Source organism: Erpetoichthys calabaricus, chromosome 10, assembly GCF_900747795.2.
Source record: "Erpetoichthys calabaricus chromosome 10, fErpCal1.3, whole genome shotgun sequence".
In the NCBI taxonomy this organism is placed as follows: Eukaryota; Metazoa; Chordata; class Cladistia; order Polypteriformes; family Polypteridae; genus Erpetoichthys; species Erpetoichthys calabaricus.
In genome coordinates, this window is record NC_041403.2 from 93,523,619 (window position 1) to 93,551,283 (window position 27,665).

Sequence of the window (27,665 nt, forward strand, 5' to 3'; positions counted from 1 at the left end):
GAGAAGGCCAGGGTGCAGTAACACAAGAAGCCAATAGAGGGCACTATAACCTAATAGTAATAATGCATTATGTTTACAGTATATAAAGCTTTGTAAGATTCACCAAGTGCTTTACGTAGACTGTGGGGAACCACTTCAACCATTACCAATGTGTGACACCACTATGGATGATATAACAACAGGGATTATTGCATTAATATGCTCAACACACATTAGCTTTTAGGTGGTGAAATGCTGAGAGAGACACTGTAGTTAGGTAATAATGGACAGGAGATGATCGGGGTCAGAATGGAGGAGGCTATGATGGGCAACCTAGGCAGCACATTAGGAAACACCCTAGAGGCCCTGTAACTTAAAAGACAATCCTCAGAGATTGAGGTAGGAAGTGGGACAGCCACTCCACTTAATAAACTGGGGCTCAGATCCGTACATTGGGGGTCCACAGGACCTGCTGGCTTTATTTTGTCCCAGAGTTCCATTGATACTACACCCCGTATCCACACAAAGGTGCAGGTTAAATGTCCATTCCAAACTGACCCTGTGAGTGGGTGAGTGTGGCCATTTGCATCAGTGGGCTCTGCAGTAGACTGGTACCTTGTCTAGGGTTGTGATATCAGGTATGCTGCTGCCCTCCATGTCCCTCAAGTTCACTTCAGAATATGATGCTTTAATTTTTACAGTGATACTTTGTTTTCTTCCTTTGTTCATCCCTCCCTTGTGTGTTGTATGGAAATAAACGCCCTGCTTTTAGGCACCTCTGTGTCCTTGGAAATTTTCCAGATGTGGAGAGTTTTAAAACTTTCTAATGGTGATTGCAGAGAAAGGTCCATTCTCTCATTTATCTAACCCCAATTTGCAGCACTGCTTAAATCGATTCAGGGTACCAACGTGGGACAACTATCACTCTCACACATGCTTAGACTTGGCAGTCTGACAGCAAGTCACTGAAATATGGGAGTAAATGAACTCTAGAAAGAAAATCACATGAACAATGTGGGGACACAGAAGTTTCACACAGATGGCATTCTGACTTGGAAATGGGCTGACATCTAGGAGATGTAAGGTACCCTCTCATCCATCCATCCACCCATCGAATGACATGCTGAACTCAGTCTTAGTCTTATAGGAATCAGAGTCTGGCAGAGTTGGGCAAAAGGTGAGGAAGCAACCTGAGCTGGAGCACCCATTCCATTATAGGACTCAACTCAAAAAGCACATGATCTTAAATGTTATTTGTTAATGCATTAATTTCTCTCATTCTCACTAAAAGTGCCTGATTTTGAAAAGGATCTATCTATCTATCTATCTATCTATCTATCTATCTATCTATCTATCTATCTATCTATCTATCTATCTATCTATCTATCTATCTATCTAACAATAACTTTAGTGTATTATATAGTGCCTTTCATATCTATCTATCTATCTATCTATCTATCTATCTATCTATCTATCTATCTATCTATCTATCTATCTATCTAACAATAACTTTAGTGTATTATATAGTGCCTTTCATATCTATCTATCTATCTATCTATCTATCTATCTATCTATCTATCTATCTATCTATCTATCATAACATAATGTACAGGTCAGGTGTGAATCTGTCCATCCATCCATCCATCCATAGATTTATAGTTCCAGTCTATTCCAGTACATGGTTACAATGGGTGTGGAGCCTAGCCCAGCTGAACTGGGAGTAAAGAAAGACTGGCGCCCCACCTGGGTTGGGCTAGGAGCTGAAAAGGCCCACTTAAATAGACAGTCACACACAGACTCATAACATAACCTGCATGTCATTAGAATGTGAGAATCAAAGGGAAATATCAGGCGAAAAGCCTACATGGACTTGAGAGAACATGCCAGCTCCACAGAAATAGTGAACAGGGGGAATAAAAAACAGAGGGCATTAATGACTGGGCCAGGGTGCTTCTTTTGTGTTTAATATCTTGAATATGACCTCAAGAAATGTTTTTCTGACAGCTCTTGTGTTACTCGATGTTACCACAATTGTTTTGTTAAACACTTTGGCATAAAATGATGTCATATGAAAGGTGTTATAAAAGCATTGATTGGGAAAGCAATAAGATTTGTCATACAATTACTGAATTCTACTTGTAAATGTAAATGATTTAAATTAGGTAGTTTGACAGGCACTGTATAAAACAGAAACAATGTGGTGCTGTAGGTTCAAATCACTCTCTAGTGTGTGAAGTTTGCACACTGTTCAGAGTTTGTGTGTGGGTTTTCTGCCCACATCCTCAAAAATTATCCAGCTAGGCAAACTGGCGTCTTTAAACGGGCCACATGTGAGGATGGGTGTTTGTGTACCCCACGTGGAGGACCAGCATCTCATCCTGGGTTGGTTACCTCTTGGTTCAAAGTGCTGCCGAAATCAAATTCAAGAATGTATGGATATACTGAACAAAATGAACACTAATTAAAAAAAAAAATAGGAAATGTAAATGTCGATTAAGGTCACTTTTAATAATAAAAAAAAAAACGATTAAAAGTATTCTGTCAAATACATTTAGAAAAATATAAACTTTGATTAGGAAACTAGCAAGATCACTCCACGTGACATTATTTATGATGTTCACTTTTACGTTTGACAGAAATAATTAAATGCTGACACACATCCGCAAACAGAAGCCCGTCTTCTAGCAATGCCCGCTGCTCATTGATTTCCCCGTTCGTCTCAGTCACACTACAACATCGCCCTCTAAAGGTAACTTGTGCAAATTGCAAATGAGCCACCGTAGTCATTCGTATCTGTCGTTTTCGTTTTTTTCCGCTGTTGGCTGTCGCAGATAGATAGATAGATAGATAGATAGATAGATAGATAGATAGATAGATAGATAGATAGATAGATAGATAGATAGATAGAACTTTATCAATCGATTACACGTTAAATACATTCACGCGCATAGGCTGTATGTGTTCATTATTTAAAATTATTGCCGGATATAAACAAAAGTTGATTTGTTCTTACTTTCATTGGTGTCTTTCTGCTTCAGCTACCTTTGGCATCTTTTTGCTTTGATAAACTATCTTGACTGATTGATTAGTCAGGGACACCGATTTACCTTGTGCACAACAGATGGATTCTTGGATTCTCTAAATTAGGCTTTAATTTTAAATGGATAGATTTGAGTTTTTCCTATCAATCTACACTAAATAACCCAGAATGACAAAGTGAAAACATGCTTTCAGAAAGGCTTGCAGATTTATAATTTATATATATTGCTCAAAAAAATTAAGGGAACTTTTAATTATCACTGTGTCACACCAAGGCAATTAAGCATGAGGGTTATCAGTCTGTCCATTTAGGAACTATAAGCAATTGTGAATCAACTTCATCTGCTTTGGTGTAAATGAAAGTGACAACAGGTGCACTGGAGAGCAACAGCATGACATCCTCCAAAAGAGAATGGTGTGTTACTGGTTGACCACAGACAATTGCTTTCTTTTTATCCTTCCTGATTGAGTCTTCTCTATTTTTGAATTTTGCTACTTATCTTGTCACCACTGGTAGCATGAGGAGGCACCTGCAGCTGATTCATGTTGCATAGATAGTCCAGCTCCTCCAGGATAGCCCATCCATATGTGCTTTCACAAGAAGGTTTGCTGGGTTTCCAAACACAACCTCAAGAGCATGGAGAACAAATCAGGAGATGGGCCATTACACAAGGAGAGCTGGGGGACATGTGGGCCAATCAGTGGCATCAATGCCTTCGTCATCCAAGAACTGCCTCCACACTCTACCCACGTGAGACTGGGCATTGTCCTGCATCAGGAGGAACCCAAGGCCCACTACCCCAGTGTAAGGTCTGACAGTGGCTCTGAGCATTTCATCCCTGGTACCTAACAGCAGTTAAGGTACAGTATACTAGCATGTGGAGGTCTGTGTGACCCTCCAAAGTATGCCTCCCCAGACCATCACTGACCCACCACCAAATTGGTCATACTGGATGATATTGCAGGCTGCATAACGTTCACCATGGTATCTTCAGACTCTTTCACATCTGTCACATGTGCTCAGTTTGAATATGCTCTCAATTGTGAAGAGAACAAAGCACCAATGGTGGAGCTGCCAATTGTGTATTCTCTGGCGAATACCAGTTGAGGGGCACTGTGAGAACCTCATGCCACCCTCATGGAGTCAATTTCTGACAGTTTGGTCAGCAAGATGCACACCAGTTGCCAGTTGAAGGTCATTTTGACAGTGCTCCTCCTGTTCCACCTCACACAAGGAGCCTGCTGCTGGGATGATGCCCTTCCACTGCCCTGTCCAGCTCTTATCATATAATGGTCCATCTCCTGGCATCTCCTCCATGCTCTTGAGTGCTGGGAGACACAGCAAACCTTCTTATGACAGCATGTATGGATGTGCCATCCTGCTGGAGGTAGACTATCTGTGCAGGTACCACCTCAAAAATGCAAAACTAAGAAAGAATCAGTGCAGTCTAGTATTTATATATACAGTGCATCCGGAAAGTATTCACAGCGCATCACTTTTTCCACATTTTGTTATGTTACAGCCTTATTCCAAAATGGATTAAATTCAGAATTCTACACACAACACCCCATAATGACAATGTGAAAAAAGTTTACTTGAGATTTTTGCAAATTTATTAAAAATAAAAAAATTGAGAAAGCACATGTACATAAGTATTCACAGCCTTTGCCATGAAGCTCAAAACTGAGCTCAGGTGCATCCTGTTTCCCCTGATCATCCTTGAGATGCTTCTGCAGCTTAATTGGAGTCCACCTGTGGTAAATTCAGTTGATTGGGCATGATTTGGAAAGGCACACACCTGTCTAAATAAGGTCCCACAGTTGACAGTTCATGTCAGAGCACAAACCAAGCATGAAGTCAAAGGAATTGTCTGTAGACCTCCAAGACAGGATTGGCACAAATCTGGGGAAGGTTACAGAAAAATTTCTGCTGCTTTGAAGGTCCCAATGAGCACAGTGGCCTCCATCATCCGTAAGTGGAAGAAGTTCGAAACCACCAGGACTCTTCCTAGAGCTGGCCAGCCATCTAAACTGAGCGATCGAGGGAGAAGGGCCTTAGTCAGGGAGGTGACCAAGAACCCGATGGTCACTCTGTCAGAGCTCCAGAGGTCCTCTGTGGAGAGAGGAGAAACTTCCAGAAGAACAACCATCTCTGCAGCAATCCGCCAATCAGGCCTGTATGGTAGAGTGGCCAGACGGAAGCCACTCCTTAGTAAAAGGCACATGGCAGCCCACCTGGAGTTTGCCAAAAGGAACCTGAAGGACTCTGAGACCATGAGAAAGAAAATTCTCTGGTCTGATGAGACAAAGATTGAACTCTTTGGTGTGAATGCCAGGCGTCACGTTTGGAGGAAACCAGGCCATCACCAGGCCAATACCATCCCTACCGTGAAGCATGATGGTAGCAGCATCATGCTGTGGGGATGTTTTTCAGTGGCAGGAACTGGGAGACTAGTCAGGATAAAGGGAAAGATGACTGCTGCAATGTACAGAGACATCCTGGATGAAAACTTGCTCCAGAGCGCTCTTGACCTCAGACTGGGGCGACGGTTCATCTTTCAGCAGGACAACGACCCTAAGCACACAGCCAAGATATCAAAGGAGTGGCTTCAGGACAATTCTGTGAATGAATTCAAGTCTTGAATCCGATTGAACATCTCTGGAGAGATCTGAAAATGTCTGTGCACCGACGCTTCACATCCAACCTGATGGAGCTTGAGAGGTGCTGCAAAGAGGAATGGGTGAAACTGGCCAATGATAGATGTACCAAGCTTGTGGCATCATATTCAAAAAGACTTGAGGCTGTAATTGCTGCCAAAGGTGCATCGACAAAGTATTGAGCAAAGGCTGTGAATACTTATGTACATGTGATTTCTCAGTTTTTTTATTTTTAATAAATTTGCAAAAACCTCAAGTAAACTTTTTTCATGTCATTATGGGGTGTCGTGTGTAGAATTCTGAGGAAAAAATGAATTTAATCCATTTTGGAATAAGGCTGTAACATAACAAAATGTGGAAAAAGTGATGCACTGTGAATACTTTCCGGATGCACTGTATATATATATATATGTGTATATATATAAGTACTGTCACTTTCAGTGTTAGGGAACAAGTAATGATGTAACCATTTAGAGTTTTTCTTCATCAATGGAAGTTAATGAAGCCTTGAAAGGTGATGCAAACAATTCCTACAGGTGTCCAGACTTTCACATGTGCTTAGGAGTTCATCCACTTTGATGTGCCAGTCAGCCTGGCTTGGCACTGTGGCAGAACACTCAATGGGGTGTCTTCTTCCACTGTCCATTATCCTCCACTTAGTAATTACACAAAAATGACAAAAAAATCACGCCACCAAGATGGTGGGTGATACTTAATGAAGTTCGCAAGCACACAGAGTTCTGTCCATGGGTGAAGAATTAGGTTCAAGCCTACTGCAGGGTAATCAGATTAGAACTGTCATGTCATGTCATGTCATTTTCTAACCCACGTAATCCAGACCAGGGTTGTACTGGGGGGCTGGATCCTGTCCCAGGTAGCATAGGGTGCAAGGCAGGAACAAACCCTGGACAGGGTGGCAGTCCATCTGAGTTTTCAAAGCAGCAGAAGCATCACTAAGTATTTACACATAAAGCATTTTATTCAGAAACTGTATATTTTATTCTGTTTGGCTGGCTGAAGTCTTTACTCAACGAGGTTCACAACAACAGGATAAGTCACACTTCCATCCATTGTTAGACCTTGTTAATCCAAAAAAGTCATTCTTGACAGCACTGAGTGAAAAGTAGCCACCAAAGCTGCTGTGCCAGTCAGTTGCAGGTCCTACTCACTTAAAGTGACATCCTCGATAGACGGGATGAATGGCAGAGACCACAGCCGTGACATTGACACACCTTGGCTAGTCTACTAATAAGACAATACATGTCTCCATTGACAGGACAAATGAAAGGTCTGACTACCAAGTGGCACAATAACATTTTAAAAATGTATTTATTTTACTTCCACCTTCTATACAACTTTGCATGAAGTAGCAAAATTGTACCTTATCATCTTACTGTGTATTTGTAATCCATACGTAACATTGTAGATGCCATCAGCACAAGCAACCAAAATCAGGTGACCAGGCATCATGTAGATTCCCAAAGGAGACCAACACTGTGGAGGTGGACAGGAGAAGCGCTTCAAAGACCAATATTAACGTCAGCAGAGTGGACTACCATTATTATTTCAGTATTTTCAACTGACATCTTTATCCAAGGTGACTTTACAAGATAAGGGGAACAGTACAGCTGACTACTTTGATTCTTTACAACAGGCTGGTTAGGTGACCTGCTCATGGTCACAGGCTGCGTCAGAAGTGGGGGCTGAATTGGCAGCCTTGGAGTTTAAAATCCAGTGCATTAACTTGTCTGTCATGGTGGCATTGGTTTTAAGACAGGAACTAAATCAAACTGAACATGCCAGGAGCCACAGAAACAATACACGTTAAATCAGAAATCAAATAAAATAAATTAAATTAAATCAAATCAAAGCAGTTACAACAATAAGCAATGGAAGATAGCTGCCACCTTTTTTTTTAGAACATTAGAATAATTTTGACAAGAACAGGCCATTCAGCCCAACAAGCTTTCTAACCCTATTCACTCCTGGAATGGCAGCTGTTTTTTGGTGTTGAACTGAAAGCATCTTATGTGTGAATCATTGAAAAGATGCATGGTCTTTCACTTTTTGACCCAACAGACTGTGACTCTCTAAAACGTAACATACAAAATGCATCCCATATATTGCAGTAGCAAGTTTCAAAAAAGATTTGGTTCCCTTCTGATTACAGTCAGATTAGTATAGGACAGTTATGAAACCATCCATTTTGAGAGTTAGTTGGTTCCTATACCGGAAGCACCGGGTTCAAAACAAGAACAATCGCTGGAATCAGGAAAACGTCACAGATTTGGCAAATCATCAAATAACAAGCGTTAGTATGGGCCTATCAGAACTTCTGTCTGGTTTAAATCTGGATAGTCAAGAAAATGGCCTTGTGACTGGGTGATTTGAATTCCAGTAGGACTTGCATTTGGGTGCATTTGTAAACTTTTATCAGAGAATGTCAAGAAACACACACAGTATTTGAAATTTTGTCTCTTTTTTAATAGTGGTGTATGTTTGGGCAGACTGTGTTTATGTATTTTACATTCATTGCCTCCTTTCTGTAAATCTATAGCTTCTTGGAATCGGCACTCAGTGAAGTGCACTATACAGTATCAACTAACAAGGAATCAAAAGGAAAAGACAACACTAAATTCATTTTCAAAAAAGAACCCATTTGAAAACTCGCCTTCTGTTTTACAGACCTGTAAGTTGCAACTTCCAGTACTTTAGTAACCATTGCTTGTGCTCTTTAAGCAAGTTTTAAGAGAAATGACTTTTGATGCTGATTTTAGGATGATCTCAAGACCCTCCGGTCAGTCATTAAGTAAACAAGCATTAGCCTTGAGCCCCACTGTGCGGTGGTCCATACTGAAAGTCTATTGGTAAGGCTGTAAATTACACCTGAAAACTCCTTTTTGTCTTATAGCCTGGACGTTCTTCTATTTACCTCTTAAAGTATCTATCTATCTATCTATCTATCTATCTATCTATCTATCTATCTATCTATCTATCTATCTATCTATCTATCTATCTATCTATCTATAAATCAGAACCCTCTGCGCTTATCGTATCCATGCGAGTGGTGCAGTATTGCATCTCACAGTAAAAACAAATCCTGTGTGCTTTCTGTTGTTTTTTGGGATAATTTCATGTCTAATTCTTTGCAGACTCTTTCCAGTGTCCCCATATTTCTCCTCAATTTAATCCATATTTGAATCCACCTTGTTGCCATTTTGAGGGTGCTCACTACATACAAGCAACACTATATAATGCAGGGGTCTCCAACTCCAGTCCTGGGGCCTCATGTATAAACGGTGCGTATGCACAGAAATGTTGCGTAAGAACGTTTCCACGTTCAAATCACGATGTATAAAACCTACACTTGGCATAAAGCCACGCACTTTTCCATGGTACCTCATACCCTGTCGTACGCAAGTTCTCCGTTAGGTTTTGCAGACTGGCGGCACCCAGCGTCAAAGCAGTGCTACTGTTCCTGTGTGGTTACCCTTTCTTAGATCCACATCCACGACGGCGGCTCAAGTGCTCCTTGTAGAACTGTTTGTACTTGCAAGTTACCGTGAGGTAATTGTACTTATGATACAGTTATAATATTGCACATCCTGAGCCACTTTATAAAGCGCGTATTAACATATGATGATGATATCATTTTTAAGATGAAATGCAGCAAAATATGTTGATTATATTTTTTCAGATAAAACTTTAACTACACGGTGCCGCAGCGCTAGCGAGCTTGAGCTTCATTCACTGATTGTTCCTGCCTCGCTCTGTTTTCATGCTGTGGCTGGCGCGACACTGGAAGGATAGATGGATAGAATAATTAAACATTACGAAGATATTTCGATGTTCCTTAAAAGTTTTGAAGAATCGGCGTTCTAAGCTTACAGATGGCTTAATGTCTATTACAGAGCTGATTGTGTGGCGATTGGGTATTTGGAGAAAGAAAAGTAAGGACAGGAATTGGGGGTTAGTACGTTTGAAAGAGACAGTAATTCTGTAATAAAGCATTTCATTGAAGGTCGCGCATGGCGCAGCAAGCATTTTGCTGTAAGACATGAACAATCACTGCGCCACCGTGTTCCCATGTTTAATAACATGCTTTAACTCATATCATCATGAAAATTATATCACGTATACTTCTCAGTATTTTAATTACTCAGAGAGCTGTAATATTACGAACGTAATGGATTCTGTGTCCTATCGTTGAAGAGCACGTAGTGATTCAGGCACATACAGCACATATAAGATCAAATACACAACAAAGCATTTAGCGTGCTACTTTAGTTACGATGAGATTTGAGAAACTAGTAAATTAAACGATTTTAAGATGAAGTTTATGATGTTCTACTTTAATGACAAAATAAACTACATGATTAAAGTGGAAATTTCGAGATTAAAGTTGACATTTCGTGCTTTTTTCACACTGTACCCTAATACGCTTTCATATGACACTCAGACGGTGGGCTACGAGTTGCCTTTTCACACCGGCTTTGATATGTGACAACTTTTTATTTCAGCACTGTGAGACTTTGTGAACTTGAGCTTTTGAGTTTCTCTGACACGCTATGTCACTCGATCAACTTCCTTTTGTTGCTTATATAACTGTTTAAACCAACAAATAGTACGTTTTTCCTTGCCTCCATTTGGTATTCGCTGAAATTCTTCTATTTTTCCTTGTACTTTTGCCATTGCCTTTTCACAGAACGCTGGGCTTAAGGGCTATTTATATTGATTTGCATATTCAAAGAGGTGTAATTCTGGGAGGAGTTGGGGCGGGACAGCAAGAGCGTGCACGTGCGTATATTTCCACGCTGAGCGAGATTTATGTAGCGGAAGAACGCGGAAGTTGGCGAATGCACAGATTCCTGTATGTGGATTTTTCTGTGCGTAAGCACATTCCTGCTTTTGTGCTTACGTCATGTTATAGTGCGAATTCTATGCATGGCGTTATGCATGAGGCCCTTGGAGAGTTACTGTGGCTGCAAGTTTTCATTCTAACCCTTTTCGTATTTAGTGACCAGATTTTGCTGCTAATTAACTCTTTGCCTTAATTTTAAATGATGCACAACTTAAGACCCAGGCCTCTTAATTATTACTTTTTTCCTTAATTAGCAACCAAACAATATTAAGACACAAAATGAACCAACACATAAACAACAACCTGCATCCATCCCACAATAACTGAAAATAAAGAAAGGTGAAGGCCTCAGTAATGTTGATCTGTTCAGGTCCACAAAACATTTTGACAGCGCTCTTAAAAAAGAAAATCAACAGTTGTGGAAATGTCTGCCACAGCAGAATGAGCACCATGGAATTAAATAACGGGGTTAATTAGCAACGAGAATTAGCTTCAAGTTGAGAAACTGAATGAAGGTTGAAGGTTGAGGCCCCAACTTAGTCATCCGTTGGCTCACTTCACATCAAATTTATGTTTAGGTGTCGTTTAAGGAAAAAAGAATCAATTCAGCGGTCAGAGTCTCAAAAAAAGTCAATTAAAATAAAGGGAAATAGTTAATTAGAAACAAAAACTGGTCACTGGACTGGAGTCGGAGACCCCTGATATAATGTATACATAAAAGAAAACATACGAGCTCTATCCAGTCAGGGTCTTGGAGGCCAGAGTCAATTCTAGCAGCATTGGGCATACATCAGGAGCCAACAGTGTGCCAGTCCATCACACAGCAGACTAATCCACATTCACAAAAGCCAGAAACTAACTTGGCAGCATTAACCACAAAAATGGCATGTGATAAAATTTTAGAATTATTGATTTGTTTAAAAGATTTTACACAACTTTCTAATTGTTTAGTAAAAGTTTATATGTAAACACACAGTTAAATGAGCTATGCAGCATCCAGACACCTAATGTATAAGGTCATGCCAGGTCTGCTCTATGGTGTTTGTGTCTGTATAAACGTGCATTTACACAATGGTGCTATTAGAAATACGAACATACTTTTATGCTAAACATATTTTTAAGCAAGTATATTTAGAAGAAGGGAGGCACGGTGGCGCAGTGGGTAGCGCTGCTGCCTCGCAGTTAAGAGACCCAGGTTTGCTTCCAGGGTCCTCCAAGCGTGGAGTTTGCATGTTCTCCCTGTGTCTGCGTGGGTTTCCTCCCACAGTCCAAAGACATGCAGGTTAGGTACACTGGTGATTCCAAATTGTCCTTAGTTTGTGCTTGGTGTGTGGGTGTGTGCCCTGCGGTGGGCTGGTGCCCTGCCTGGGGTTTGTTTCCTGCCTTGCGCCCTGTGTTGGCTGGGATTGGCTCCAGCAGACCCCCGTGACCCTGTAGTTAGGCTATAGCGGGTTGGATAATGGATGGATGGATATTTAAAAGAATTTAAAAAAAACTATATTCATCCATTTTCAGGCGCTGTTCATCCAATGCAAAGCAATGGGGAGTCACACCTCATCCTTGAGCCACTGAGCACAGGTAGGAACAAACCCTGGAGTGGATACCAGTGCATGGGCAGGGGACACTCATACAGCATATCCAATTAACCTAAAATATATGGTTTTAGAATATGTGAGGAAAATTGGAGCACTATATTAAATATATATATATTTACACACACACACATACATACATACAGTGCATCCGGAAAGTATTCACAGCGCATCACTTTTTCCACATTTTGTTATGTTACAGCCTTATTCCAAAATGGATTAAATTCATTTTTTTCCTCAGAATTCTACACACAACACCCCATAATGACAATGTGAAAAAAGTTTGAGATTTTTGCAAATTTATTAAAAATAAAAAAATTGAGAAAGTACATGTACATAAGTATTCACAGCCTTTGCCATGAAGCTCAAAATTGAGCTCAGGTGCCTCCTGTTTCCCCTGATCATCCTTGAGATGTTTCTGCAGCTTAATTGGAGTCCACCTGTGGTAAATTCAGTTGATTGGACATGATTTGGAAAGGCACATACCTGTCTATATAAGGTCCCACAGTTGACAGTTCATGTCAGAGCACAAACCAAGCATGAAGTCAAAGGAATTATCTGTAGACGTCCGAGACAGGATTGTCTCAAGGCACAAATCTGGGGAAGGTTACAGAAAAATTTCTGCTGCTTTGAAGGTCCCAATGAGCACAGTGGCCTCCATCATCCGTAAGTGGAAGAAGTTCGAAACCACCAGGACTCTTCCTAGAGCTGGCCGGCCATCTAAACTGAGCGATCGGGGGAGAAGGGCCTTAGGCAGGGAGGTGACCAAGAACCTGATGGTCACTCTGTCAGAGCTCCAGAGGTCCTCTGTGGAGAGAGGAGGACCTTCCAGAAGGACAACCATCTCTGCAGCAATCCACCAATCAGGCCTGTATGGTAGAGTGGCCAGACGGACGCCACCCTTTAGTAAAAGGCACATGGCAGCCCGCCTGGAGTTTGCCAAAAGGCACCTGAATGACTCTCAGACAATGAGAAATAAAATTCTCTGGTCTGATGAGACAAAGATTGAACTCTTTGGTGTGAATGCCAGGCGTCATGTTTGGAGGAAACCAGGCACCGCTCATCACCAGGCCAATACCATCCCTACAGTGAAGCATGGTGGTGGCAGCATCATGCTGTGGGGATGTTTTTCAGCGTCAGGAACTGGGAGACTAGTCAGGATAATGGGAAAGATGACTGCAGCAATCTACAGAGACATCCTGGATGAAAACCTGCTCCAGAGCGCTCTTGACCTCAAACTGGGGCAACGGTTCATCTTTCAGCAGGACAACGACCCTAAGCACACAGCCAAGATATCAAAAGAGTGGCTTCAGGACAACTCTGTGAATGACCTTGAGAGGCCCAGCCAGAGCCCAGACTTGAATCTGATTGAACATCTCTGGAGAGATCTTAAAATGGCTGTACAACGACGCTTCCCATCCAACCTGATGGAGCTTGAGAGGTGCTGCAAAGACGAATGGGCGAAACTGGCCAAGGATAGGTGTGCCAAGCTTGTGGCATCGTATTCAAAAAGACTTGAGGCTGTAATTGCTGCCAAAGGTGCATCGACAAAGTATTGAGCAAAGGCTGTGAATACTTATGCACATGCGATTTCTCAGTTTCTTTATTTTTAATAAATTTGCAAAAATCTCAAGTAAACTATTTTCACGTTGTCATTATGGGGTGTTGTGTGTAGAATTCTGAGGAAAAAAATGAATTTAATCCATTTTGGAATAAGGCTGTAACATAACAAAATCTGGAAAAAGTGATGCGCTGTGAATACTTTCCGGATGCACTGTATATTTACACACACACATACATACATACACATAGGGTGAGTCAAAATTATGTTAACATATGAATGGCGGAAACAATTTATTCAAAATATACTTCACATGTGCAAGATGATTTACAGGAATGTCTTAACCTGTTTGCCATCATGTTCATCACACAAAAACCAACAAGCAACAGTACCATTTAAAGCCCAGACACACATTTCGTGGGTAATAGATGATGCCAAAGTCCACATTCTTTCCTTCAGGTCACTGATATCGCAAACTTTCTTGATATACACGCACTCCTTCACCATACCCCATAACCAGAAATCACAGGGTGTCATTTCAGGGGAGTGTGGAGGCCATGGCAATGGTCCACCACGACCATAACCATTGACCTGGTAAGGTGTGGTTAAGATAAAAAAATCCATTAGTGTTCACATAATTGTGACTCACCCTGAATATCTTTATCTTACAAAAATATTGAGACATTATATTACTAGGTTACTAAAGATTCTTGCACACCTTCTTCCAACCTGTAATTTAACAACAAACAAACATTCTGAAGAAGAAAAAATTTAAGTATAAAAATGAGTGAAAACTAAATTCTGAAAGTCAAAACCTGAAATACTGTATGCTACTCAATAATACTTGGTTATGCCACCTTTTGCTGCAACAACACCTTCAAGTGTTGATGTGGTTATTGGTTGTTTAGCAGCTATGTGTACTGGTTAGGGATCCCCTTGGCAGCTTTGCTTAAGATAATACAAGTTTCCAGAACCGCACTTGTGGACCTCCATTTTGGAACAGTGCTAAAGACTCTTAATGTGGCGACTGTGATTTTGACAGGCTAGAGGGATATGGCTTTAGACCTGTGCTTGGGATCAGCGTTTTAATGAAAGTTGACTTTTCTTCCAAGCTTCAGTTTCCTAGCATCATGGACCATCTTTTCTTGTATTATTTTCTAGCATCGTGCTTCATCCACAGCCTTGTACTACATGCAATCATGGTTCTGTGGGTATGTTGTTTCTTGGGGTGTCAACAATAAAAAGCCCAGTCTTGGTCTGTTAAAATTCTTCCATTCTACATAGGCCTTAAAATGGTTCCCTTTGGTTAATGTCTTATTTCTTGCTAGCCTCCCACGCAGGCCAGTCTTATGATTAGCTAGCTAAGACACCGTTCTGCCACTTAAAGCCAATGAACAGTGCCAGTGTTCACAGAGGCTTCTCTGTGGTTCCCTCACAAATCTCGCCCTGATGATTAAGTTCAACAGTTTTTTGTTTTGTTTTTTTACCCAGGGGCTGGGGTCAGGTGGGAAGTTAGTGTGTCGTGTGAAGGATTGTGATGCAGCATCCTTTTCTAGATTACTGAGCCACTATAGATCAGAGGGAGTTCCAAACTTTCTTATATTGTTGTATCCTTGTCCTAATTTCCATATGTTATTACACTATCTGTGAATTATTTAATGATCTATAATCTTCAAGGCTTTCTTATGATCAAGGACCCCTGAACAGACTGGAGTGCTTATCCTGAATGTGACCATGCAGACAGGCAGAGGTCAGTGGTAAGACTCCAGTATTATATCCTTATCAGCAGCATGTGAAATCTTTAGCTCTCAGGAGTGAATACTTGTGCAATAGATTTTCTTTTTTGACTTTATATACGGACAACTGATTTTTAATAAGAAGTCATTCTAGAACATCTGCCTTTATAAAAGTAAACAGAATTTAACAAGATATGTAAGGATCTTTTGCAATCCTGTAATAATCTGAATATTTTGCAGGGCACTCCACATTTTTGTTAAAAATATTCAAGGAAATCACTAAATGAGGCTCAGTTTGCTTTCTTCTTGTGCTCCAGGAGAATGAACACATATTCAGTAATAGAAATTACCAGGCAGTCTTTCCAAAGTTTATTTAGGAACCATACAGAGTGTGAATAGAATATAAAAACCTACATCACCGCAGATATCTTTACAAGATTCGAGGCCACTGCTAATTAAACAATTTGATTATCTATGAGATTAAATGCTTGCCCTCAAAAAGAACATAGATAAAAGACTGCTTTGTTATTTCATATACAACTAGCTGATTACCCAGTGGCTTCGCTCACTGAGTGCAAGGGAAAAAAATAAAATGTAGTCTGTAAGTTATTAAAAAGTAAAACATTAACATTTAAGAAGTAATGACACATTGAGCACTACTGGAGTGGTTTCAGGTAAACCACATTTTAAAGGTGCTATAACACAACAGGTAAGTAGTACTAACAGCAGCTAAAATGTATTTGGATCATCTCTCGGTAGTAGATTCCTTTTGAAAGGTGCTACACGACCGCTGGGGTATAGAAATTACATTTTCTATGTGATCTTCCAAATTTCTGCCTGACAACCTTGCACTACATGCCTGTGATTTAGAGAAAAATAATTCTTATAAATGCGGATGCTGCCCTTCAGTGCTTAACGGGCAGAAGGTCCAAACAATTCCCAAGTGCAACACTTTATATAAAGAGGTCTGTACATCTTCAGATGTAAACTCTCCATCTTCTTAAAATAATTGATCACAAAAGCAATCTTGAATGTTGTGGGGTTTTAGTGACCCGAGCTCACCTTAAGGGACAGTAACTTGTCGTGCAGGGCAATTTACAAACGGAGCCCTGCTTCGATGGTGCCGATTACACTCATTTGCAAAGATTTCCACTCTCCCAGGAGCCGACGGGGCACTTGAAGTGTCACAAACAGTGCGAGAAGAGAGGACGCTGCCCGAAACTGCGAAGCTCTCGACCCGGCGGAGCAGCCCGACATTCCGCGCCTCCCAGCGTTCACTTTGTTCTCATGACCCCTCACCGCTGAAGGTGGTCTCGTCTTCACGTTGTTTACAGCTCGGCGCAGTTCAAAGGTAGAAAGACGCAAAGCTGTTTTCCTCATCTCTTCTACTATCAAGTACTGCCAACTAAAAAAAAGTTACAATGTGGCAGTTTCCGCGACAGTCACGTGGACGAATAAATAAAACTTCTGTCAGAACGGGCCTGGTGGCAGACAGCTCAGCGCTGTAGTCCAGAGATGAAGGCTGGGAGAGGGCGACACGGGGCGCACTTCTATGGGATAGAACACGTGTTTGTGTTTACTTCTTTTCAAGGTAGTAAAATAACTCTCACAAATAATTCGTAAAGACAATATAAAAATGTCGTCCACAAGCGAAGTGATTAGTTCCTGTACTATAATATGTTCTGTGGTCATATGTAATTTCCATATCGCGTGGTCATATGTAATTTCCACTTCAAACGCAAAAAGAATTTTATATATATATATAGATTTAAAAAGTTTTTTTTCTAAAAGTACAGACACAACTGACCAAAATCCTAATATTTCCTAACAGCTTAATTAGCTAACTGTGATGGATACTACACACATGCAGCAACCTTAAAATGTTGCGTTTTTAAAATGGTCAGGGGCTTATTCAAACATGCTGCTAGGAATCCGAACATCCTACTGCACAGAGTGCACACAATACTCAGATAATCTAACTATCAATTACAACAATATAAAAGGTGTATTCTCACCATTTTACTGGCCTTTATTCAGTTTTCCCTTTAAAAGGGACAGAGCTGTAAAGTAAAAAAGCTGGCATCATACTACGCACCAATTCCAAAGTGTTTTTTAGACTCTTATAACCCGACATCATGGGGTGACAGACTATGTGCAGCTGTCCACTCAAGAGTTACAGTCACTCATGTTGCTAATAGATGGCATAAAGTTAATGAGAAACTTATTACACTTATTCCAAAAAGGATGACAGCTGGAAAAGGATGAGAATGATTTTTTCAAATTGTAGTTTGTTCTTGTCTTGTTAAATCTGTTCACCTCTTTGCCAGGCTCGTCAATCATCACTATGAACAAACAACACATACTGTACATTGCCACCATCATAGCTGGCATTTTCCCCCCCAATTGTCCTTCTTTGTCAGATTCTGCAAACCAATTCTCTTTCCAACTCAAAAATGAGCACGCTACAGTTCCAGGTCTGCTGCTACGTCCGGCGCCGTTTGGCTCCACTTGGGCTGGAAGGATTGCTGTTTGCAGTTAGCACTTTCTCCGTGGCTCGATTCCGCTTCCTTTTATCTGCTGCCTCCTTGGAAGAACCATCACTTGAAACCTTCTCTTTGTCTCTCTCCTTTTCTTTGTTGCTGATTTTTTCGGCCAGTTTCACAGAATTGATGCTCCCTGTAAAGACCAGTTAAACACTATAAACAACTTGAACATCCCAACAGTTGGCTGCAAAAGTGCTGATGCTTAGACATCTTCTCAAGTGTACTAGGTCAACCTCAGGTACTGCTAGAGTCAATTTTAGCAAGTGTAAAACACAGTATTTGACCTCTACTCTTCCAATTGCAGCATATGAAGAAAATTATGAACTACATCTATTCTTTAGGTCCAAAAGACCTAATTTTTTTTTTTAATATATAAAACTTTAGTATACTCTCACTCCAGAAAATGAGAAAAACATTAGGGAAACTGAAAAGCCAGCTTATCTGTATGTGATTGCCTGCTCATTTTTTTTTTTTTTTTTTTTTTTAAAAAGAGAGGTTACATCCTGTCACTGGAACAGAGTAAAATAACATCATCCTGCCCATACCTCTCAGCCTCCTGGCCAGCCAATGTGGGACACAGACCTTAAAAATGAAAGATAAATGACCAAAATGAGGGACTTTGCTTTTTTTCCCCTTTAGCACAACGTTCTAAAGTCCTGCCAATGTCTAAGTATTCATACGCACACATTCACTCAATTTTAAAAAGAACTATATGATCAGGTTTGAAGGCATACCTTCTTCTGAAATTGCCTGTGGTTCATTTTCTTCTTTGATATCTTCTTTTGTATCTTCCTCAGCACCAGATTTTCCTGCCAGAGTACAAGTGTATATTTTCTTTAAAGGTTCATTTTTAACAGGTACAGAAAAATGGAATGTCGAGAAATGTTTAGTTTGGGAAATGTGCATCTCCAAATAACCAAATGTGGACAACAAAAGAACAAAACACAATTCAACAGAAAACATTAGTTCTTTAAGATGATGAGGAGCTGTATTCATAAAGTTATGCAATGCAAGATGTTTAATACTGTGACAAAATTTATTTACAAGACAGTGTAAACAAACAAAAAAAAGTGCATTTTAATTGCTTTCATTTATTTATTTTTATTAAAAAAAACTTTCAAAAAGACCCCAATACAAAGAGAAAAGCTTGCATATCACTTTGAAGCTTATCTGGGTGTATAATATACTTTTTGAGAAACTAGTGTACTATATTTTTCACTGCTTTTTGAATATATATTTAAGTGCATCAGTATGTCTATAGCTGAGCCTGAAGCTATCTGATGCACTTGTCTTATCTAGAGTCCTAGATTAAGCAATCTGATGAAAGGGAGTCAAATTTTAAAATGCATTAGTATCCCCCAATTTCAGAAAGTACACATACATCTCAAAGAAGTGGCAGTATGGAGGTTCAGTGGACTGTGTTGCCAAAGCATTGATCCAACATACTGCATCCGAATTTCATGCATTGCCTGTGTAGATTATTCTTCCAGTACTCCAATTTTCCAGTCAACTTTGCTCAGACTTGCTGGTTAGGCATACTCGCAATATCAAACCACGCAGGACAGAGTGTGTGCATCTGCAGAACATCATGTTATAGACTGGCTCCCTGTCTAGAGTTGCTTTCTACCTTGCACCCAGTGTTGCTGGGATAGGTTCCAACTCCCTGCGACCCTAATTTGGTTAATGTTTATGCTACTCAAAGAAGTTACTAACTGGATTCTCTTGCTTCTTGTTTGAACAACCTTAGTTAATGCTATTCTTGACGTTTTTTATTAGGGTTCCTGAATTGAGTCAAGACGTCTGGATGGAGGTCCGTGAAAGGATACTGCTAAGTAATGAAAGGTTTCTGCGGAAGAAGTAAGGAGTTTTGGTGTGTCTGGAGTAGTCATATGCTAATAAACTATAACTGTTTTATATGTAAGTCAGGTTTCCAAGAGATTATTTTTGGTTTTTTTCAGAATCCAGTCAGATCATCAGTTCCAACCTTTATTCACTATTGTATGTTGCATCAATTTAATACTTTTTACGCTTACCAGTAAATTTCCAATTACAAAGTGATTAAACTTTTTTTTAAATCCACCCCTAATGTGAATTACCACGAATAAAATTCTTTTAAAGACATCTGAACCCGGCAATTTCATCTTTAATGGCAACCTCAAAAAAAAAAAAAAAAATATCCATCAGGTATAAAACAATGTCCTATGCTTGAATATACAGTGCATCCGGAAAGTATTCACAGCGCATCACTTTTTCCACATTTTCTTATGTTACAGCCTTATTCCAAAATGGATTAAATTCATTTTTTTCCTCAGAATTCTACACACAATACCCCATAATGACAACGTGAAAAAAGTTTACTTGAGGTTTTTGCAAATTTATTAAAAATAAAGAAACTGAGAAATCACATGTACTGTACGTAAGTATTCACAGCCTTTGCTCAATACTTTGTTGATGCACCTTTGGCAGCAATTACAGCCTCAAGTCTTTTTGAATATGCCGCCATAAGCTTGGCACACCTATCCTTGGCCAGTTTCACCCATTCCTCTTTGCAGCACCTCTCAAGCTCCATCAGGTTGGATGGAAAGCGTCGGTGCACAGCCATTTTAAGATCTCTCCAGAGATGTTCAATCGGATACAAGTCTGGGCTCTGGCTGGGCCACTCAAGGACATTCACAGAGTGGTCCTGAAGCCACTCCTTTGATATATTGGCTGTGTGCTTAGGGTCGTTGTCCTGCTGAAAGACAAACTGTCGCCCCAGTCTGAGGTCAAGAGCGCTCTGGAGCAGGTTTTCATCCAGGATGTGTCTGTAGATTGCTGCAGTCATCTTTCCCTTTATCCTGATTAGTCTCCCAGTTCCTGACGCTGAAAAACCATCCCCACAGCATGATGTTGCCACCACCATGCTTCACTGTAGGGATGGTATTGGCATGGTGATGAGCGGTGCCTGGTTTCCTCCAAACATGACGCCAGGCATTCACACCAAAGAGTTCAATCTTTGTCTCATCAGACCAGAGAATTTTCTCTCTCATGGTCCGAGAGTCCTTCAGGTGCCTTTTGGCAAACTCCAGGCGGGCTACCATGTGCCTTTTACTAAGGAGTGGCTTCTGTCTGGCTACTCTACCATACAGGCCTGATTGGTGGATTGCTGCAGAGATGGCTGTCCTTCTGGAAGGTCCTCCTCTCTCCACAGAGGACTTCTGGAGCTGACAGAGTGACCACCGGGTTCTTGGTCACCTCCCTGACTAAGGCCATTCTCCCCCAATCGCTCAGTTTAGATGGCCGGCCAGCTCCAGGAAGAGTCCTGGTAGTTACAAACTTCTTCCACTTACGGATGATGGTGGCCACTGTGCTCATTGGGACCTTCAAAGCAGCAGAAATTTTTCTGTAACCTTCTCCAGATTTGTGCCTCGAGACAATCCTGTCTCTGAGGTCTACAGACAATTCCTTTGACTTCAAGCTTGGTTTGTGATCGGACATGAAATGTCAACTGTGGGACCTTATATAGACAGGTGTGTGCCTTTCCAAATCATGTCCAATCAACTGAATTTACCACAGGTGGACTCCAACTGAGCTGCAGAAACATCTCAAGGATGATCAGGGGAAACAGGATGCACCTGAGCTCAATTTTGAGCTTCATGGCAAAGGCTGTGAATACTTATGTACATGTGCTTTCTCAATTTTTTATTTTTAATAAATTTGCAAAAATCTGAAGTAAACTTTTTTCACGTTGTCATTATGGGGTGTTGTGTGTAGAATTCTGAGTAAAAAAAAATGAATTTAATCCATTCTGGAATAAGGCTGTAACATAACAAAATGTGGAAAAAATGAGGTACTGTGAATACTTTCCAGATGCACTGTAAAAGTCCATGTTCATTTTTATTGAGAGCACAGAAAACAGCAGTATTTTGTTTTAACGACCGAGTACACTTAATTTTTGTAAATGTCATGTTTCAAATTAGCAACACAAGTCAGCTGATGTTATGCATTCTTGCACATTAATAACATACAGTATGATGCTACACACAGTTAATGCTGATTTAAGCCCAAACACCTTAAAGAACATTTTTCACAGTTCAGCTAAAACTGGGTGGTGTATAACAAGAACCAAATATAAAGCGCAATTGGAGAGAGTGCCCTCCTGGTGCCATTCACTGTGGTATAATGCCAACACACAAGCTCTGACAAATAAAAAACAAAATATGACAGTTATAAATAGGAATAACAGTACAAGAGAACAGAAACACATAAAACCTGATGCATCTTTGGGCCTTCCTCAACAGGATGTCTAAGAGTTGGCGCAATTCATCCACTCAACTGCCTTTCAAGTTCAACACTAAACACACTCCCCACTCATACTTCCATCTCCTTCTGTCAACTCTAGCTTCTTGTGCTTCTGCCATTGAGCCTTCACTCCATTTTCTCCCTTCAACTATAGAGAGTAACTCTACCAAAGGTGTTTTATAGCATTTCCCAGATGACTTACAATAATAATAAGAAGAAATTAAATTTGTTATTTAATTTTCTCACTACTCAAAGCACCAATGTGTAGTACCCACCAGGATGACGCGATGGCAGCCATTTTTACACCAGTATGCTCACCACACATTAGTTATTAGATGATGAAGGGTGAGAGAGATGGCCAGTTACGGATAGGGGAAGATAAGGGGGCCACAATGACCAGGCCGTGGTTAGCAATTTAACCAGGACATAGCAACAAACCCTACTCTTTTGGAAACATGTTCCAAGATCTTAATTTCCTCAGAGAATCAAGACCTCTGTTTTATTTTTACCGCACAGTGACCCCATCACTGCATTGGTGCACTGGAATCTACACACAAACCACAGGGTAAGCACCCCCAATGGCTTCACTAACACCTCTTCTAGCAGAATCCTCAGCTTTTCCTAGATGATTGCCCATCCAAGTACTGGCCAGGCCAGCTCCCATGACACAATGTGACAGGACAATCTGCTACCATGTCAACAGACAAGAGTTCTCTTTAGCAGCTCCAAATATACACACAAACTTCAGAGCAGTCAGTAGTTCTTTAAAGGGCATGTCTTCAATGCTCCCTCTTGCTGCAAATATCTAATGGGCTACACAGCCTCCAGTTATCCATTTCAGGAATACTAATAACTACACAAGGGTGTACCGGCCACCTATTAGTCAAATATGACCTTGTTCTTATAAAGGCGATACCACAGGTTTTTACATTTTAATCAGGAGTCTATGGGACTCCTTCTCAATCTTCCATAGCCACTATCTTTCCCAGTTGAGGGCCAGGAGCCTTTGGAATCGGTGAATACTATAGTGTGTTCTACAAAATACCACAAGTTTCTACTGAGGTACTTTAATCTCCCTCTTTCAGCTATGCTTGTAGTAGGGCTTACTTTTTGAGTCACTATATGAAGGTATAGTGTTCTTTACCAGACCTAGTGCAACCATATTGATTCCTGAAGCTGCTTTGTAAATTATAAAAATGTACTGTACTTTAAAAGGTGTAAGCCGTTTATCCCCTATACACTCACCTGTCAAAACTAAAATCCATCTTGCATACAAAATAAACTACATCCCTCTCCTTCTCATGGTCAATAAATTTCCATGTTTTAAAAATAAAAGATACCTTCTGTTAATTCTATTTTAATTTTAAAACATCATGAAATATTAATGTGGGGCATAGAGATGGGTGTACAAATTCTCAGAAGACTATCTAGTTCCATTGTCCTTTAGCTGTCATTGATAACTACTGTACCTCCGAGTCAATTAGAGCCTTTAAAGGGTCAAGTCTATTAGGTAGCCTCTAGGATAACACCTAAAAAAAACGTTTATTACCACCTAACTGACTGAGGGTTACAACTGTTTTCTTACTAGTCTTAGTCCTTCCATTTAAAAGGACAATACAGTCCCATGTCTAGAGTGCGACTACACGCTACACTTTTACCAAGTCACTGTGGCCTCACTCTCTTTATATGCATAAGGGACTTATTTGAGACCTGCAGAATCACAGCAGTTATTACATAGTAAGTAATAAGAAAATAAAATGTGTGTGGGACATAACATCCATCTAACAATCCATTGTCCAAACCCACTTATCCAGAGCAGAGCTGTGGGGCAACTAGTGCCTATCCCAGCAAGCATTAAGTTCAAGACAGTAACAATACATGGTTGGACAAACACAAAAACAGGGCAAATTAGGATTGCCAGTTCACCTAACCTGCATGTGTTTGGATTTTGGGGGAAATCTGAGTACCTGGCCAAGCCAAAAGAGAGTCTCATTAAAACTAGGCAAGGCCTGTGACTTAAAACCACACACATCAAAAGTGCCTGTGTTAACATTTATGTTGCAGCACATAAAAGTGTAAAAAAAACAGAATTTTTCCCAATAACCCTTTCAATTATTAATGTACATATATGCTTCTGTGAAAAAACACTGAAAATGCCCACTGATCTTACCTTCTTTCACTTCCTGAATGATTTCTTCAGGAAGAACAAAACTTTTTTCAGAATTGGGGAATGGAAGGATTTCTGACTCATGCTAAAGAGGAGAAAAGATTGCCTGTAATTATTTCTTAGTCAATCCAAAATGAAAGTGCATGACAGCAAAATACGAAAATACAAAAGCAACCTGAAACACAATGTTTCTAGTGAAGAAAATATGCACGTGGGACATGTTGCACACAAAATAAAATTCTGTAATTTTTTTTATTTTTTTTAAAAAAAGAAATAATATTTACAGACAGACATACCAGTGCTTGCATGTCATACATTGTGCTCAAGTGGTCCCAAATCACTTTTGAAGACACCTGTCGACCAATGTTTTGACTAAACTTGTCTCGAATGCAGATCATATGAAAGTGGCGATTTACACCTAATATTGAGGAAAAAAAATATATTCAAGTACTGAAACCATCAGCAAGATGGAACACACAATTAGAGTTTAGCATGGGCATGAAAGGAAGAAAATGGTGAAAAGCTTATTTAAAATAAAAATATAGTCAAGATATTTTGGGAAAGGAAAATGGAATTGTTAAAAAAAAAATCAAAAAAAAAAAAAAAAATCACACAATTCATATATTTTTTTTTTTTTTATTTGTGTGTGTAAAATGTTCATTGTATTTTGAAAAAAAATTATTCAGCATCATGAAATATCAAAGATAGACAATATTATTTTAGCACTTTCAGGTGTCATCAAATATTCCAATTTATATAAAAACAACTTTACCACCATTAGTGGCAGAACCTCGAAGATGAATCGCACTGCTGAAAATTACTTTCATATCACGGACGGGCATTTCAAAAATTATGGATGATAGGTATCAATCACACACTTTACACAAGAATGAATTCTGGATCTGTTAATTTTGTTTTTACAATGAAGAATCTTAATACATTCCTCTGGAATATCATGAAATTGATCAACACAAACTACACGCTGTCAATTTGAAATAAGAATTATTTTCATTAATAAAAAATATATATACATAAAATAGCCAAATATAAGTATTCACTTCCCTTAAGTGGCTGCTTTAGCTGTAATTTTAGCCACAACTCTTTTCATATCATTGTCATCTTTACACATGTGAATTATGCCCTTTTGTCCATTTGTCACTATGTTATAGTTGAAGCTCCCGCAAGCTACAGTATCTAGAAAACTTAACAGAAACCTTTGTTTTAGATTTCACCATTTTTTAAAGCGGCATTTGAGGATTTTTAATAACTATTGGAATTTTTTTTATAACTTTTTTTTTTTTTTTTTTTAAATCTTATTCTAGAGTTAGTTATTGTTATGATTGGTCCTAGAATGTTGCCAAAGTAGCCTAAGCGCAAGTAAAATGATCAGCTGCACACTCATGGACTAATTAAACTAGCACTGTGGCTACAGAATGTGTTGTCAAGAGCGTACAGTAGGTAAACCACTGCTGCAGTGATGGATGAGTTTATTTATACTTAGATGGGCATCATGATGCCAGAAAAGGCTGCAGCCTAGCCCTGCAACTGATTAATCAGGTTCAGTATGATTATTTAATTTTGCTTTCTCTTTTAACATTGATGCATTTTTTGCCCAAACATACTAAAATGTTATACTGTAACATAAAAGCACAAGAGTATAAATATTTTTACCACTATTGTTAAAATCACGCAAAATCATATATAGACATTATGCATATCTGGTTAAAATTAGTCATTTACATTCACAAAAAATATTTCAAAACACCACAGAACAATGCATCTGTGGGCTTTTCAATGATGCTTCTTAACCCGGATAATCTATCCAGCCTATTCCAGCAAGCATCAGGCACGAGGTAGGAACAATAATTAGGCTGGGTGAACACACACGTCAGGGGCCAATTTAGCATCACCTATCCACCTAACTAGTATTTTGTCAGACTGTGGGAGGAAACCAGAACACCTGGTCAGGGCCATGTTAACAGCATCATAGGCTCCCGGGCAAAGTACTGTGCTGGGTCCATTGCCTTGACAGCAAAACAGAAACATACATAGGCATCACAAACATTGTGGGCCCCTATGCTCCCGACGCCCCCAGCCAGTGGCCATACGTTAAGACGGCCCTGTACCTGGTCATGCAAAACTTAACGCAGGGCGCAATCGGGACTTAAACTGTGGTCTTTTTGTGGCAAGGCTGCAGCATTACAACTGCACCACCACGTCACCAAATTGGCAATAAAACAATAAAATAAAACCATCATCAGCTTACTTAGCTCATCATTTTAAAAAGAACATATTGGTTTTACTACCATCGACTGGATACCCCCCTAAACCATACTAAACTATGTGTTCATTGTACGCCTTTCGCTTAACTTGTAAACTATTTTGATCACTTACAGTTTCAATAAATCATAGGAATCCATTTGCCCAGTCATTTCTTTTTGGGTCGTGGGGGGTTGATGGGGAGAGCGGATCTGTGAAGGTATCCAACCGTACCGGGCACTTGGCACAAAGGTGACAAAATCAGACACATTGAAAACTCGCCTAACTGCTGCGCTCCGGACACTTCAGCCTTTTTACTCGACTGTGATGAAAAAGACATGCCGTCTTAATACATAATGATTCTTACTCTTATTAAGTGTTGTCTTCAGTTATTATCGTTGTTGATTTATGCAACTTGATAATCGAACAGTAAAAGTTTCTACGTATACTTGCACCGAAATACATTATAAGGTTTCACCAGACGTAACAAGACAAATTAGACATTCTCTACTATTTGTGGTCGTCTGAATTACTACATTTTAGACGCCTTGTGTACTTTCTAACTAATACCTGATATTTATTGATTAGTCGTAACACTGCTTTATGCAAACATTTTGTTAAAGGAGTAGGATTTCAAAGTTTGCACTTGCAGCCGAAAACATGCAGAAAAGTGCTCTCTCTTCCGACTCATCAATTTACTCCAGCACCGGGGATCTACAGGCCTACCGGATCTTTTTCAAAACGGCCTTACCTACAGGTTTATGGCCAAGCATTGCATGGAATAAGCACACCTCAACCTCTTGACTCCAAATCACCGACTCCTCCACTGGGCTAGAGATTGGATCACTTGGCTTTTCTTCCGTGAGGATTGCTTCTGCCTCTCCCATCTCTGCTTTAATCTTTAGAACAGACAACTGGATAGAAAAAGAAGAAAAAAAAACCATAAAACTGAAGGCGAGCTCTTCGACACAGTGCCACCTAGCGACCTG

At 39.9% G+C, this 27,665-nt stretch overlaps 2 protein-coding genes across 3 annotated transcripts in view; one reads left to right on the forward strand and one right to left on the reverse strand.

Annotated features, from left to right (window-relative positions):
• Positions 1-27,665, forward strand: part of ndrg3b (ndrg family member 3b) — a 1,230,027-nt gene that overhangs the window by 831,839 nt on the left and 370,523 nt on the right. The window lies entirely within an intron of this gene.
• On the reverse strand, positions 15,785-27,632 carry mrgbp (MRG/MORF4L binding protein). Of its 2 annotated transcripts, XM_028811616.2 has the most exons (6): positions 27,428-27,632; positions 24,714-24,835; positions 24,421-24,502; positions 18,704-18,778; positions 18,515-18,551; positions 15,785-18,102 (listed from the first exon to the last, which is right to left on the reverse strand). In XM_028811616.2, exons 1-6 carry the CDS (start codon positions 27,618-27,620, stop codon positions 18,024-18,026), a joined length of 588 nt encoding a protein of 195 aa, XP_028667449.1. In that variant the 5' UTR covers positions 27,621-27,632; the 3' UTR covers positions 15,785-18,023. The 2 variants fall into 2 exon arrangements, with proteins under 2 accessions (XP_028667449.1, XP_028667448.1); XM_028811615.2 differs by lacking the exon at positions 18,515-18,551 and having other exon boundaries at positions 27,428-27,630.

What these genes read in the sequence shown, in the direction of transcription:
- mrgbp (XM_028811615.2), bottom strand. Translation starts at nt 27,620, where the DNA reads ATGGTTTTTTTTTCTTCTTTTTCTATCCAGTTGTCTGTTCTAAAGATT. An exon ending in CATTCAGGAAGTGAAAGAAG is followed by an intron (nt 18,779 to 24,420) that starts GTAAGATCAGTG and finishes GTACTCTGGCAG; the next exon opens with GAAAATCTGGTGCTGAGGAA. An exon ending in ACAGGCAATTTCAGAAGAAG is followed by an intron (nt 18,103 to 18,703) that starts GTATGCCTTCAA and finishes TGGTCTTTACAG; the next exon opens with GGAGCATCAATTCTGTGAAA.